The sequence below is a fragment of the Rhinatrema bivittatum genome, chromosome 9 (genome assembly GCF_901001135.1).
Source record: "Rhinatrema bivittatum chromosome 9, aRhiBiv1.1, whole genome shotgun sequence".
Taxonomy (NCBI): domain Eukaryota; kingdom Metazoa; phylum Chordata; class Amphibia; order Gymnophiona; family Rhinatrematidae; genus Rhinatrema; species Rhinatrema bivittatum.
Window position 1 is genome coordinate 179,988,596 of NC_042623.1, and position 16,775 is coordinate 180,005,370.

The 16,775-nt window shown below is 47.6% G+C and overlaps 1 protein-coding gene across 1 annotated transcript in view; it reads right to left on the reverse strand.

Annotated features, from left to right (window-relative positions):
- Positions 1-16,775, reverse strand: part of VWA5B2 (von Willebrand factor A domain containing 5B2) — a 453,973-nt gene that overhangs the window by 275,973 nt on the left and 161,225 nt on the right. The window contains exons 26-28 of the mRNA XM_029617330.1: positions 15,998-16,081; positions 2,563-2,670; positions 2,105-2,167 (exon numbers count right to left, since the gene is read on the reverse strand). Coding sequence (XP_029473190.1) covers positions 2,105-2,167; positions 2,563-2,670; positions 15,998-16,081 — 255 coding nt within the window. The remainder of the gene's footprint in view (positions 1-2,104; positions 2,168-2,562; positions 2,671-15,997; positions 16,082-16,775) is intronic.

Here is a 16,775-nt window from a genome sequence, read left to right on the forward strand (position 1 = left end):
AATGTGGTACTGGAAGTGCTGCTTTCCCACCACAAATCTGAGATACTTCTGGTGATTTGGGAAGTTCTCAATGTGAGTGTAAGTGTTCTTTAGATCCAGGGAGCATAGCCAATTCCTTTTTTGAAAGGAAGTGACCAGGGAAACCATCTTGAACTTTTCTCTTTTGATGAATTTGTTTAAGGTCCTCAGGTTTTTGGAATGAGATGGAGTCTCCCCGTTTTCTTTGGTATCAGGAAGTACCGGGAATAAAATCCCTGCCCTATTTGCCCTGGTGGAATGCTTCCAGCTGTTAAGGGGGAGGAGAGCTCCGCTACTAGTACTTCCTGATGTGCTACTGCTCCCCAGTATTGGCTTGGGGGACAATTTGGTGGTGTACTCAATAGGTTCAATTTGTACCCCTCGTGAATGATGGCAAGAACCCACTGGTCTGAGGTTACACTGGATCATCGGTTTGCAAAGAACCAAAGCTTTCACCCAACCTGGAGGTCCCTCATTCTGTGTATGGGAAACTTGGCTATGTCTCCTGAGATCCAGTCAAAACCCCATCCCAGAAGTTGACTGAAGAGCCAGCCTCGAGTGGCCATGAGAACCCTGATGTGACTGATGAGAACAAGGAAGTAGAGGGAAGTACTTCAGGCAGAAGGACTTTCTGGGCTCAGACTTTGACAACCTCCTGAATGAGGAAGGTAGATCCCGAGTGTCAGTGGAGAGCTTCTACAGAGTCGCACATGGTGGTCCCAGATTTGGACCACTGCATCCCTGACCTTATCTTCAAAGAGGTTCTCTCACATACACAGCATGTCAGCGAGTCACTACTGCACCTCTGGTCTGAGAACTGAGGCCGCAGCCCTGAGAATCTGTGGGCACTAATTCCTGATGCAGAGATCCTCGATGCAGTCTCGAAAATATTGTAGGTCAAAAGGATCTTGTGATTTCCGCTCTCCAGGCCCTTATGCACCAGCAAAAGGAGGGAGTCTTGCTCCTGCTGAGGCAGTTGCTTGGCAACGTCCTGCACCTGCTTCCAGATGTCCCACATATATTGGCTCATGTAGAGCTGGTAGGTTGCTATGTGGGCAATAACCATAGCATCCTGGATCACCTTTCTCCCAAGAGTAACCATCGATCTGTGATCCTTCCCCGGGGGTGTCAAAGAATGGGCCTGAGAGCGTTTGGCCTTCTTGAGAGCAAATTTGACAACCACCGGTTGGTAGGGCAGCTAACGCTTGTCAAAACCGAGAGCCTTTTGGATGAGATAAATTGTGTCCGCCTTCCTGTTCATGGAAGGCACTTTGAGAGGGTATTCCCACATCCTCCGCAGTACCTCCATAAGTATCTCATACACTGGGACTGCCACAATCTCCTTGGGAGGCTCCACAAACTGGAGGATATCTAGCAGTTTGTGTCTGGTATCTTCAGTCATCAATTGAAATAGGATGGCCTCCGCCACCACCCAAATAGGTTAACATAATACTTAAAACATATTAACTCAGGGTTTATAAAGTGATTTGGCTGCGGGAGGAGAGGGCTTCTGCCATAACTGCCACGCTCGGCCTCCTGCACCTGCTGCCTTTCAGCTGAACTAGCAGCTAAGTCCATGCTGGGAAACCCAGCTACTGGACCAAGGAACGCCTCTGAGGGACCATGGAAATCACCTCAGGAATTCTCAACTGGGGGAGGGACTTTTAGGTATCATTGCAGAAGAGCAGGGCTTTCTTTTCCTGAATTTAGAATTTCAAATTTCTCCTTTCAAAAAGCTCAAAGCAATCCCCATAGGGAGATGCACGTCCACCATCTGCTGAAGATGGAGAATACTGGCAGGCTGGGGTCACTCCAGGGTTATATATACTGTGACGTCAGCCTGCTCCAACTCCATCTGCTGGCAGGGGAGCATAAACCCACTGGTCCCAAGTCCATCTCGCTACATGCTAGAAAGCATAATTTTTGTGTGTACAGTTGTGGGGGGGGAGGGTGAAGGGCAAGGCTGAAAGGTTTGCTAAGGGTGCTTAATACATTTGCGCCAGCCCTGTGGCCAAGAGTTGATCTTTGGTAGATGTTAGGGATAGCACAGAGGTGTTACATAATACTCTTCTTGTTCTTTGAATACCTGTTTTAACTGAGTCTCCAAATGCTGCACTTGAATCCTGCTGGAGCTAAGCTCTGCATTCATCTAGAATAAAAAAAAATACATTGCTTGATGTTACACTTGAACCTTCATCCCTGGCTTCTTCAGTAGATTGTGCAACCTGCACCTTTGCTGAGCCTACCCCTACACCCCCCCATGAGGATTTTTCTGCCTCTCTGGATTTTCTGGCCTTCACCAGCTCAAAGAGAACTTTTTATCTTTCCTGCTGTTTTTCTAGAACTTGCAGGCCAATTACCAGATCTTTCAGACTCCCCCTGCACCTTTCCTCGGTTCCTCCCTGAGAACTACCATATTTCTCTATGCAAAGAAGTTCCTCCATTGAGCAACTTTCTTCTCCGCAACACCTTTTACTTCCCCCATAAAGCTGCAGGGCCTCACCCCTCTCTTCTTTTGGGAACCTCTAGGACCTACTGCCTCACCTGATTGTACTTGGTCTCTAGGGCTGTGTTCAGTTTGCGAAGTTGTGTACTCTCCGAGTGAGCGTCTGCCAGGGACTTCAGGTCTGCCTCCAGCTGTTGCACTTTATTCTAATTATGAACAGAAAGGCATTCATGAAGATAGGGAAAGACAGCAGATCACAGCTCACTCAGTGCAAAGAGGGAGAGGAAGTAGATCAGATGTATACAGCTGTGGCTCAGTGTGGAAAGGAGGAGAGAGCTGACCAGACCTTACTCAGCTATCACCTGTACTCAGTGCAAAGAGGGAGAAGGAGGGAGAGGGAGCGAGAGCAGGCCAGACCTCATTCGACTATCACCTGTACTCAGTGCAAAGAGGGAGAAGGAGCGAGAGCAGGCCAGACCTCACTCAGCTATCACCTGTACTCAGTGCAAAGAGGGAGAAGGAGCAAGAGCAGGCCAGACCTCATTCGGCTATCACCTGTACTCAGTGCAAAGAGGGAGAAGGAGCGAGATCAGGCCAGAAAAGGGATTAAAGCCTTTCTGTGTGCATCACAAGGTAAACCTCTTCCACTTAGAGCGGTAAGACTTCCACATAGAAGGCTTTCGTGAAGCTACAAGGACTTGAGAGACGCTACTAGAAAGATTGAGGGGTTGTAGTATTAACCTTTCAACATCCAGGCTGTCAGAGATAGGGTCTGGAGGTTCGGGTGGTGTAACTTGCTATAATTCTGTGTTATGAGGTCGGGCGCTGTGCCCAGGCGAATGGGTTCCTGGATAGATAGGTCGAGAAGTATGGGAAACCAGACTTGGCATGGCCAATACGGGTCTATGAGTATCATTGAGCCTCAGTCATTGAGCCTTCACGAGTCTCTTCCTGATTAGCGGAATTGGAGGGTACGCATATAGCAGGCCTGTGTTCCAGGGGCGGGCGAAGGTGGTTGGTGCTCTTCAGTCCCTGTGTAGGGAGCAGAAGCGTTCCACTTTGCGGTTCTGTTGGAACGCAAAGAGGTCGATGGTCGGCTGACCCCACCGGTGGAAGATTCTGCTCGCAACAGAGGGATCCAGAGACCACTCGTGGGGCTGGAAACTTCAGCTGAGGCGGTCCGCTACTGCATTCTGTGTGCCTGCCAGATAAGTGGCTCGCAATAGTATTGAGTGTGATAGGGCACCTGCCCAAATCTGCACCGCCTCTTGGCAGAGCAGGTAAGAGCCCGTGCCCCCCTGTTTGTTCAGGTTCCACATTGCAACTTGGTTGCCTGTTTGAATCAAGACTACCTTGTTCGAGAGGTAGTCCATGAATGCATAAAGGGCGTACTGCATTGTCCGAAGCTCTAGGAAGTTGATCTGATAAGTTGCTTCGGCTTTTGTCCAAATCCCTTGGGTTTGAAGGCCTTTGATATGTGCTCCCCAAACTAGGTTGGAGGCATCCATGGTTAAGGTCACCTGAGGAGCTGGTTGCTGGAAGGGAAGACCTGTTTGTAAGTTGGCCATGTGAGTCCACCAGGCAAGAGACAGATGAAGCTGGTTGGTTATGTGGACAAGGGACAAAAGCGGCTGAGTGGCTTGGTGCCACTAAGATTTTAGAGTCCATTGTGTCACTCTCATGGCTAAGCATACCATTGGGGTGACGTGGACTGTTGATGCCATATGGCCAAGCAACACGAGGAATTGGCGAGCTGAGGCTGTTTGTCAACGGCGGATAGAGCTGGCGAGGTTGGAGAGCGTGGTTGCACGGTTGTCGGGTTAAGAATGCCTTGGCCACTGTGGTATTCAGTTCTGCTCCTATAAAGGAGAGATGGTGTCAAATGGGATTTCGGATAGTTGATCAGAAACCCCAATGAGTGCAGCAGACGTATGGTGAGATCGAGGGAGTCGAGGGCTCCTTGTCTGGACTGGCTTTTTATGAGCCAGTTGTCTAGATATGGAAAGAAATGGACGCCTTTGCGGCGTAACTGTGCAGCTACGACTGCCAGGCACTTCGTGAACACTCGGGGCCGAATGACAGTACCTTGTATTGATAGTGCCCGTAACCTACCATGAATCTCAGGTATTTGCGATGAGGAGGGAAGATTGCAATATGAGCATATGTGTCCTGAAGGTCCAGAGAGCAGAGCCAATCCCCTTGTTGTAGCAGAGGGAGCATGGTGCCCAGGGACACCATTCTGAACCATTCCTTGTGAAGAAATGTGTTTAAGGCACAGAGATCCAGAATAGGCCGGAGGCCGCCGGTCTTTTTTGGAATTAGGAAATACCTGGAGTAGAACCCCCTCCCCCTGTTGAGTCAAGGGAACCGGTTTCTACGGCCCTGGCTGACAGAAGGATTGAGAGCTCTGACTCAAGAAGTCCTGTGTGATCATCCCCACTCCAGGATGGAATGGGCGGGAAGTCTGGGGATACAGTTGAAAAATTTAGATGGTAGCCGTGGGTTATGATGGATAGTACCCACTGGTCCATGGTACCCACTGGTCCATGGTAACAGTTACCATGGACCCACTGGTCCATGGTAACTGGGTGCCAATTGGTTACAAAGTGGCACAGGCAGCCTCCCACTGGTGAACTGGGTTGTGGGATCAAGGGGGGATGGCTGTTGCTCTCTGGAAAAGAGTCAAAATCTGGTCGCAGGACCAGTTTTTGCAGCTGGTTGTGCTCTAGGTGTCCTCGCTTGGCATGCATGTCCTCTCTGAGGGGCCCGAGCTGGTTGAGCACGGGACATGGGAGGATAATATCTGCATGGTCTCTAGAATTGTTTCCTGGAGTCCCTGCATGTGCCCCTGCACTGCTACGGAGGGTGCATCTGAGGTGACATTTGAGGCAGGGTCTCATGATGGTCCTTTAACTGGGCCACTGTGTCAAGGTTCGCCAAAACGCAGCTGCACGTATATTAACTGGCTCCGCAGAAAAGAACATATCACTCCTGTCCTCAAACAACTACATTGGCTTCCCATCACTGCCAGAATTCAGTTTAAATCCCTCACCCTCATACATAAAGCCGTCCACAATCCTGACATGCTCTGGTTCTCAGACAGTCTACATATCCGTTTCCCCTCCAGACCCACCAGAACACCCTACACAGCAAATATTCATACGCCATCTCCTAAACTCTACCACCTAACAACCACCAAACAACGTGCACTTTCCCTAGCTGGACCCTCCCTATGGAACTCTATCCCCACCTACCTACGCCAGGAAACCTGCCCCAAACAATTTAGAAAAAATCTCAAGACTTGGCTTTTCGCATGAGCCTACACATGAACCCCGCTGTCTGTCACTCACCCTCCCCAAACCCCCCCCCCTGCCCCCCTCCTCTCCCCCCTAACCCTGAACTCATTCATTGTAAACAATTTACTTGTAAATAATCCTTGTATATAATTTATTGCTTATATATTATCATGTTTTTAGCTTATACTCTTTACGTTCAGTAATTCCCTTTTGTTTCCCCTCTCTTACCACCACCCAGTTCCCTTATCAGTTTCATTGTAAAGCCCTGTTGGCCAGTTTTATGTTACATGGAAACCGATGTGATGTTTGCCTAACGAATGTCGGTATACAAAAATTTCAAACAAATAAATACATAAATAAATAAATAAATAAGGTTCTTGTCCCCAAACAGGTTTTCTCCTGTACAGGGGAGATCTTCACCTCCGGGCGTAGGTCTGAGGCCTTCAGCCAGGCCCAGCGCCTAGCACTAATGCCCGCTGCGGAAACTCTGGATGCTGTTTCAAAAGAGTCGTAAGCAGCTCTGACCTCGTGTTTACCTGCATCCAATCCTTTTTGCAGGATGGAGAACAAGGTCTCTTGATGTTGCTGTGGTAAGGTCTCTGCGAAATCCTGGACTTGTTTCCGGAGATTTCTGTTATATTGGGTCATGTATAATTGATACGCTGCTATTCATGCAATCAACATGGAACTTGAAAGATTCTGCGTCCCAATGCATTCAATGCCTTCTGTTCCTTTCCAGAAGGCGTAGAGGAGTGTGGATGGGATCTTTTATCTTTCTTTTGGGCCGATTCCACCACTACTGAATGGTGGGGCAACTGGCTTTTTTGAAAGCCTGCGGCTTGTTGGACCAGATAAGTAGCATCTGTCTTCCGGTTTACTGGAGGAGCGGTACCAGGATGATCCCACAGGCAGTGCAAGAGGTCAAGCAGAACTTTGTGTACTGGTATCGCCATTACCTCTTTTGGAGCATCTACAAATTGTAAGACCTCCAACATTTTGTGGCGAGCGTCCTCTGTTATCAGTGGAAATAATATAGTTTCAGACATCTTTTTGACAAAGCTGGCAAAAAAGAGGTCTTCCGGGGAAGAACGATGTCTTTCTTCCGGGTGTGAAGGCTCTGAAAGCAATTCATCGGAAGCTTGTGAGGATTGGCCCGAGGATGCCTCCTCCCATGGATCATAGGGAGTTTCTTCCTCTCCTGCCGGGATTCCTGAGGGAGGAAGGATGCCAGAGCCTAGACGGCAAGAAGGCATCGATGGATGTGGCATTTGCTTTGAAAGAGACAGTGCTGGCATCGAGGGCACTGAGGCGGATGAGGTGCGCTTAGGCACAGACAGTCCCGATGACCCTGAAACAGGTTCCGCCATTGGTGGATCTCATGCTGGGATCACGCCGGAAGTCACCTCTCCTCCTCCTCTGAACCTGGTGTGGGAATCGAGATTCTGTGGAGGCCTCAATGGTCAATTTGGTGGCAGTGTGTCCGATGGCATGGGCTGAATTGGCAGGGCACCGATGAGGGCATCCAAGCGCTCGAGGAGCGGTGCGAACATAGAGGGTGCCGGTTCCGGTGCCGGTATGGAGGCCAGCGCCAGTGGTGACGGGAAGCCCCGAAGGGCATTTAGCACTGCCTGTTGGACCAGTCTGTCCAACTTCTCCCTGTAGGCTGGTGTAGACAACACTGCGCCCTGTAGGCTGGTGTAGACAACACTGCGCCTGGGGTAGGAGGCAGGCTAGGCGTTACTGGAGGCTCCACAGGGGTCTGTGGAGGCTCAGTACCCAGCAACGTTATCGGTGGGGAATGCTTCGGGGGCCCAGGTCCAGAGGAGGATGGGGGCTCCTCTCCCCGGGCCCTCTTCGCAGGCGGCTTATGGAAGTCGATGCCGCTGCGGTATCTGTGCCGGCACCGGGCAGGGACGCACGTCGGTGCCGGTGCGTCCCTCGGTGCTTGGTCCGGTCCTTCTCCGGCACCGATGACACAGATGCCTTCGAAGGGGTCTGTGATGGACGGTCACCCGCTCCACGATGTTCCTGGCGGGGCATCTCCGAAGTGAATGGACCCTATCCGGTTGGTGCCACTTGAACTGGAGTCGATGGAGCAGAACGTTTTGATGCAAACAAATGCACCATCTTGTCTAGTCGAGCGTGCTGGCCTTTGGGGGTGATTTGTGTGCAACTGGGGCATCGACGGATGTCGATGCCCCAGTTGCACACACTACCATCCGTCCTCTCCAAATTCTACAAAACACAGCAGCCAGAATTCTGACCAGATCAAAAAATATGAACACATCACACCAACACTCATCTCATTACACTGGCTCCCAATAAAATATCGAATAGATTACAAAGTACTTACAACCCTGCATAAAATAATCATAGGACAACAAAACAATTGGCTAAGCAAATCCATCGTAATACATACTCCAAAACGGAATCTACAATCAATGAATAAAGACCTCCTCAAAATCCCTCACGCAAGAACCACTCGTCTGAACACAACACGTGAGAGAGCCATATCCATCGCCAGCCCCACACTATGGAACTCAATACCAATTGGAATAAGAACTCAACCAAGCATCAAAATGTTCAAAAAAGAACTGAAAACCTGGCTGTTTACCAGAGCCTACTCAAATTCACTCAAACAACCAGCCCACCAAGTACACACGCAACCCAACAAGAAAAATGCTACATCTCTAGATCTACCAAAGAACTCTTAACAATGAATTACCCAACCAACTCCATATAATATATATTACCTCATCTGAAAGATACTTTGAATTGTTAAACCCCCTGCTGTTACAGATCCAAATGCATATCTCACCCAACCTATACACCTTCCCCTCTCCCTCACTTATTAACCCAAGCCTATCTGTAACAGTATATATGTAATATCTTTGCTGTATGTAAGATCTTTACTGTATATAATGAGCCTTACAATTAATAACTATTATATGTAATCAACTTACACTACATAAGATACTGTGATGATGTTTATACAACCTGTTTCTGGATTCTGTAAACCGTTCTGATGGCGAAACCAAATGATGGTATACAAAACACGATAAATAAATAAACAAACAAAATAGTGTGTGGGTCTGTTATGGACATGGTCCTCAGGGCATTTTCTAAACCCGGTCGCCATGTCGAAAAAATAAGGCACACACGGTCTGCAACCACAGGAAAAACACTTACCGAGCATCAGAGGGAACGGAGCGCCATGGGGGACCCGGTGAGGGTGATATTTGGAAGATGAACTTACATTTTTTCCATGAGGAAAAGTGTGAGAAATTTCTCACAGAGCTCCTAAACCGCGAGGCAACTTGCTGCACGGAACAAAAAGAGACTGAAGGGGGACCCCATGTAGCCACAGGGTTAGTGATATGCTGGGCATGCTCAATGTGCCAGTCAAAGTTCTAGAAACTTTTACAAAAGTATTCTGTGACAGGGCTCCATCTGATGATGTCACCCACATGTGAGGACTACCATACTGCTTGTCCTGGGAGAAATACGGTACTTGTCTTTTTTGATCCTTTACATTTGGAAATATTTTTTGGGAGAAAGTGCTGGTAACTTACATTTTCCCTATATATACCTTCTTTTCAAAACAGCACTGTATACAAGTTGTGCTCATAAGTTTACATACCCCTCACAGAATTTGTAAGATGTGTAACATTTTAAGAAAATGAGAGATCAGACAAAACATGTCTATTATTTTTAATTTCAAACTAAGCTATTTTATGTATCACAGAATAGCACAATCAATCTAATCTCCACCCATGACACTGCCTGAGATCTAGTGGAATGAACCCTAACCTGACTAGACAACAGCTGCTCAGCGTCCACATATGCGGCTGTGATAACCTGCTTAATCCAGTGGTCTATTGTAGCCCACGATGCCAGCTCACCCAGTTTACCCACTCCTGTAAACTGGACCCAGCTGTATAATCAGCTGGGTCCATCTTCCTGAGGGGTTTAGAACCTCGAAATACCTCATGATATGCCACTTGACATCCAAGGTCCATAACAGATGATATTCATCCAAAACTCTCTTCCTGTCCATTATTGGCAGGGAAAGCGATTGATTCAAGTGAAAATCCAAGACCACCTTCGGCAAAAAAGACGGAATAGTTCGCAGCTAGACTGCTCCCAGAGGCACTTGCAGAAATGGTTTCCAGTAAGACAGAGCCTGCAGCTTGGAAACTCTGTGCGCAGAACACAGTCCTCAAGTAAGAAACCTCAAGGAGAGGCTACGCAGTGGTCGAAAGGAGGGACCCCGCCAGAAATTCCAGAACCAGATTAAAGATCCACAAGGTTACTGGCAACCACTAGATGGGATGATGATGCTTCACCCCTTTTAAGAACAGGGTCACATCCGGATGGGCCGACAAGGGTTCACCATTCACCTGACCTTGGAAACGGACAAAGCTGCCAGCTGTACCTTCAAAGAATTAAGTGCCAAGCCCTTAATCAACCAATCCTGCAAAAAATCCAAAATAAGCGGGATCTTAATTGAACGAGGAAGAACCCTTCATTCCTCACACTAAGCCTCAAACACTCACCAAACCCGAACATAGGCTAAGGAAGTGGAGAACCTTTGCACTCGAAGCAAGGTGGAATCACAGCAGTGGACTATCCATGCTTCAGCAACCGAGCTCTATATGGACCATTCTGTAAGAGAAAATTGAACCGGATCGTTAAGAATAGGCCCCTGCCATAGCAGATCCCTAATCAGAGAGGAAAGACCACCAAGAGCATCCGCAAATATGTATACCATGATCTCCTTTTGCAATCTGGCGCCACCAGAAACACCAACCCAGTATGTTTCTCGAACCTCTGAATCATTCTGTCCAACATGGGACACAGGCAAAAGGCATGTAGCAGCTTGCCTTCCAGCCTCTCTGCACAAGGACATCGATGCCCAAAGACTTCAGATCTCTCCTGCGACTGAAGAAGCGAGGAACCTTTGCATAGTGTGATGTCTCCAGCAAATCTAGAAATGGTAGGCCTCAATGGCCCACTATGAGCTATAATGCTTTGTTTATCAATTGCCATTCTCCTGGATCCAGACTTTGTCTGCTGAGAAAGTCAGCTCATACATTGTCTTTTCCTGCAATGTGTGAGGCTGAGATCTCCTGAAGTTGTACTTCTGCCCATTCCATGAGTTGGGCTATTTCCTGCAACACTTGCTGGCTCTTGGTTCTTCCCTGGCAATTGATGTAAGCCAACATCATTACATCGTCCGACATCATTCGGACTGCTCGATCCAGCTGATTGATACTCCAGAGAGACTCCTCTGTACTCCATTGCCCCTGCACTGTCAACTCCTGACAGTGAGCCCTCCTAACCTGGGGAGTTTGCATCCATCATTCGTACTAGTCAGTCTGGTGTTCATAAGGATCACTCTTCCTTACATGATCCGCTTGCAACGACCACTGCAGTTGGATGCTGATCTCCACCGGTAACTGAAGACGTATCAAGTGGTCCTGAGCTTGTTTTTGGGTGCAAGCAGTGTGTGCTGAAGAGGATGCATATGCACCCTTGCCCATGGAACCACCTCTAGGGTAGCTGTCAAACTCGAGCACCTGTAGATAAGACCACACTGTTGGGTTTATTGTTTCTGCCAGTAGTTGCACCTGCACCATCAGTTTTTGAATGCAGATCTCTGGCAGGAACAGCCTGCCTTGCTTCGTTTCAAAACATATACCAAGATACTTCAGTGTCTGGAATAGCTCCAGACTGCTCTTGGACAAGTTCACCACCCAACCTAGTTCCTATAGCAAGGAGATCACCTTGCACCAGGCTTGAAGACTCTCTTTCATGCTCTTGGCCCAATTTAGCCAATCGTCTAAATACAGGTGGATCAAATGCCATCCCTTCTCAAGACTGCCGCAATAACTTCCATGACCATGGAGAAGATTCTGGGCGCAGTGGCCAAACCAAAGGGTAGCACTCAAAATTGATAATGTTGCCCCAAAACAGCAAAATGTAGGAAACCTGTTGATGCTGCAGCCAGAGGGGAAAATGCAGATACGCCTCTGACAAATCCAGAGACGTAAAAATTCCCTCGACTAAACTGCCATTATCACTGAGCGTAAGGTTTCCCTGTGGAAATAAGTCACTTGCAATAACGGTTGACTTCCTTCAGATCCAGAATAGGCGAAAGGAACCCTCCCTTCTTGGGTACAATGAAATAAATTGAATATCGGCCCATATTTTCTTGTGACATGGGTATTATGATCATGGCCCACAGGCTGAGGAACCTTGACAACATACACTCCACTGCCTTCTCTTCTGTGAAAAGCTGCAAGGAATACCATGAAAACGTCCTGAGGATCTCTGAGAAACTCCAGAGCATAGCCATCTCTTATCACCTCCAGAAACCTCTAATCTGATGTGATCTTGACCCACCTCTAATAAAAAGGAGAGGCAGGCAACCCCCTATCTCCTGTTCCCAGGGGTGGGTCAGCACACCCCTATTGAAGGGGTCGGGAGACACTGCCACTCGAGCCTGTGCCCCATGTGGGCTGTTTGGGAGAAAGGACTGAGAACTACCCAAAGGTCGAGCCCTCTGAGAAGCCACTCCTCTGTATGGTCAAAAATGTTTGAAACTCCTAGCACGACCTCTCGTGCTGAACGAATGTGGCACCTGCTTTTTATCCTCTGGTAGCCTAGAAATAGACTCACCACACTTATAGGCCATTTTGTTTTTCAATTCATTTCCAAACAAGAATGATCCTTTAAAAGGCAATTCTGTAAGATCAGTCTTTGAAATCATATTTGCCAACCAATTCCTCAGCCATAGCTAACGCCTGGCCGCTATCACCAAAGCCACCCCTCTGGCGGAAGTGTAGATCAGGTCACAGCCCACAAACTGACAAAAAGGCGGCTGCCGGTTACATCACTGCCCTGGAATTCAAACCAGACTCATCGACTTCCTAAGAGAGAAGCAAGCAAGAGCAACCCACCAGGGAGCAGCAAGAGGCTATCTGCAAGTTCATTGCCACCAGCTCAAGGCCTGCTTAAGGATAGCCTCAATTCTCCTCTCCTGCGCATCCTTCAATACCGTTCCCCCTTCTACAGGGACAGTTGTCCGCTTGGTGACAGCATATACAGTGCATTCACTTTCAGAAGGCGCAACTGCTCTCTTGCCACCAGATCCAAGGCTCATCCCCCTTTAAAATTAGCTTCCAGGGAGCCCCATCAAAGATCAATCAATTCTTGAATAGCATTCATAATGCTTTACACAAAGAAACTAAAATGGGATTCTTCTTTGGCACAGACATGAATCAGCACCCAGCACCCCCAGCATCTTCAGTGTCTGGGAAATCAGAGCCGGTAACTCATCTCTTTGAAATAAACATAACATTGTTCTATATGGCTCCAACCCTGGAGGAATTTCTTCATCCACCCAGGAGTAAGGATTACCTTCATCATGTGTGCCATCTGGGTCCCTATCAGCATGACCCGTAGCAGGTCTATACGTACTCTGACGATTATCCACGGCACCAGGCGTCTGTGATCCTGAACTCTTAGGTTTGGCCGGCTCTGCCAACTGTGCTTGAAAAAAGGACTGCAGCTCTTGAAAAAATTCCACCCAAGAAGGGCAGAAGGATCATACCAAAACCAGGGGGTGTCGGCCCTATACCCAATGAGTTGCCTTCCCCTGCTGAAGAACCAATTAAGGGAATACCAAAATCAAGCAACATCTCTGACAGGTCTCCTCTCTGGTCCCATTCCCGCAACACGTTGGAAAGGGCCAAGATCAGCAAAATCAGCCAGAGACCATGCTCACTGAGCCTCCAAGCAGCGCTGACACAAGTTAGGGGGGGCGGACACTTGGTTGAGTTGCCCGAATATGGCAAGCAGCACAAAGGATAAGACGCTTAGGCTTCTTTGCTACTGGTGCCATGGATAAACACCCACTAGCATTACACTCCCTATGGTGTCTGACAATTGTGTGCCCACACAAGTGAGCTTGGACAGGGCATCCAAAAACAAGCTCTGTCAAATAAGTGCATATCACATTACAGGCACCCAAAATTTAGGTACCCAATATGTGGCCCATGTAAGCGCCCACCTGAGTGCCCAATGGAGTACGCAAGCACAAACTGACGTCAGAAACATTTGCGGTAACTTTGCACATAGAAAAGCTTGCAAACACCACTGCAACATCTGAGCAAAGCCTGAGAGCAGGGCCTAGCAAAAGGCTGCTCAACCCACCAAGCTGCCACAACTCCCCAAGCTCCCCCCGGAGGCAGGAAAGGAGGTCTGATCAGCACACTGAGGCTCGGAGACTAGAAGTTGAATGGAATCCCTAAAATGATCACCCTCTCTTTTTTTTTTTTTTTTTAAATCTTTACCTGAGCTCAGCCCATCCTGGCCAAGTATAGAGTCGGTCTCCGGCTACAGTGGGAGAGAGCAAAGGCCTTCACCGCTGAGCTTGGCTTCCTGCACCCACTAGGCCTCTCAGCTGTTTCTTTTGCGCTACAGCCAAGTCCACACCAGAAAACCAGCTACTGGACCGAGGCCCTCTACTGAGGGAGGGATCCGCAGATATCACCTCAGGAAAACTCGACTGAGGGAGGGACCATAAGGTATCACCACAGGAGAGCGGGATGAATTAATTTCCTCCTTCTTTTCTCCTTTTACATTTTTTTTTTTAGCAATCCCCAGTAGGGAGATGCACAGCCACAATCTGCTGGAGATAGAGAATACTGGCAGGATGATGTCTGTGCAGGAGTATATATACACCGTGATGTCAGCTTTGCTCCATCTCCATCTGCTGGTAGAGGTGCATAACCCATTGGTTGTGGATTAGTCTGTCTGATCAAGAAGAGGAAAATTATGGGTTCAGTTAATACCAAGCCAGACCAAGAAAGATTTCAGATACAACTGCCAGGAAAATTTGTTGGGGTGCAAAGAAAAACCTACAAGCGACTTCTACTGAAATAAAGGCTTCCCTGAAACAAAGTGGTGTGGGCATTTCAGCATCCACTATAAGGAGATACTTGAACAAAAACGGGCCGCATGGAAGAGCTGCCAGAAAAAAAAGCAATTGTTGCTCCATCGCCACAAAACAGCCCGCTTACATACACCAAACAGCACCCAGAGAAGCCTCACAACTTCTGGAACAAAATAACTTGGAGCGATGAGACCAAAATTGAACTTTATGGTCACAAACATAAGCATTATGTTTGGAGAGGAGTCAGCATCATCCCTACTGTGAAGCATGGAGGTGGATCTCTGCTGTTTTGAGGGGTGTGAGCTACAGTGGCACAGGGAATTTAGTCCAAATTGATGCAGGATAAATTCAGCAAATATTGGAAGAGAATTTGTATTCAACCAGGAAGATGCGCGTGGGGCGCATTTAGACTTTCCAACATGAGAATGATCCGAAACATAAGGCCAAGTTGATCCTTCAGAGGCTGCAGCAGAAGAAGGTGAAGGCTCTGGAGTGGCCATCACAGTCTCCTGACCTCAGCATCGTTGAGTCACTTTGGGGAGAACTCAGACATGAAGAATTTGCAGGATCTGGAGGCTTTTTCCAAGAGGAATGGGAAGCTTTACCCCATGAGACAATAAAGGGCCTCATTCACATCTATCACCAAAGACTGCAAAAGGGGGCAATACACGATATTAAGAACTAAGGGTATGCAAACTTTTGAACAGGACCGTTTTATTATTCCTTCATTGCTATGGTTTGTTTAATGATTGTGCTATTCTGAGCTGCATAAAATAGTTTAATTTGAAACCCATTAAAAACAACAGACGAGTTTTGTCTGATCACTCAGTGCTACACATCTTACAAATTTTGCCAGGGGGGTGTAAACTTATGAGCACAACTGTAGTTAGTCAAGTAGAGGAATGGAGTTTAAAGAATAGTAATGTGCTCTTGATTTTAGTGATATTAAACCACTTTTTCCTTTTCATTATTTTCCTTTTTTTGCCTTCTCCCTTAGTGGACTTATTGCAATCTGTGTTATGGTAAAAATTACTTTCTGAATGATAACTTCACAGAATACGATGAAATAGATTGCACTGCAGTTTGATCTAAACATTTAAACAAGAGAAATGATGATTAACATCATATGTTCCGGAGCAGAGGGGACACGATGCTGGGCAGACAGGTCCTGCAGTGCTTCTGCTCAAGCTTTATGTATGTTCTTCAGAAGAGGAAGCTGAATCTCCTCTTTGGGTTGAGTCAAGAACAAGTCACAGACGCACCAAGCTTGCATCTTACCTGAAGCTTCCCTTTCTCATAGGCCAATTTATTCTTACTGTCTGTCAGCTCTGACAGCACCTGCTCCACCTGTTGCTGAGCCTGCTGGGAAAACACATACAGGGGAAAATGTTAATCGAAAAGTAGGATTCATTCAGACATACTACAGTAGCTGGAAGCTGGACATGGTATAATTCAGTGTTTCTCAACCCTCTCCTGGGTGCACACCTAACCAGTCAGAGTTTCAGGATATCCATAATGAATGAGGAGAGAGTCACAGCACTGCGTTGGCTGGCCTCTCCACCAACAAGATCAGCGCGGTGGCGACACCTAAGGTGCTTGCGCCGTGGGGTGCGCACACGAAGGAGCACAACAAGGAAGCCTGCCCCTTCCTGCAGACCTAAAGTGCTTTATCCCATTGCACCCTGGACGTAATGCTGGGTGGTGACCCAGCATTCTGTATCTGTAATTGGGATTTGTTTTTCCCCTACGTGCATTACTTCACATTTTTCTACATTTAATTTCATCTGCCATTCAGATGCCCAGTGTCTCAATGTCCTTCTGCAGTTTCTCATAATCAGTGCTATTTTAACAACTTTGAATAATTTAGTGTCGTTCCCTTTTCCATATCATTTATAAATCATTTATAAATATGTTAAACAGAACAGATCCAATTACCAATCCTTGGTACAGAACAGCCTACGAGGGAAGCTGCACCGGACAGAATCTGCTCTACAGAAATTAATCTGACTACCAAAGAGTAGCCCCTAAAGCCTTAATTCAAATAAATTACCTCTTA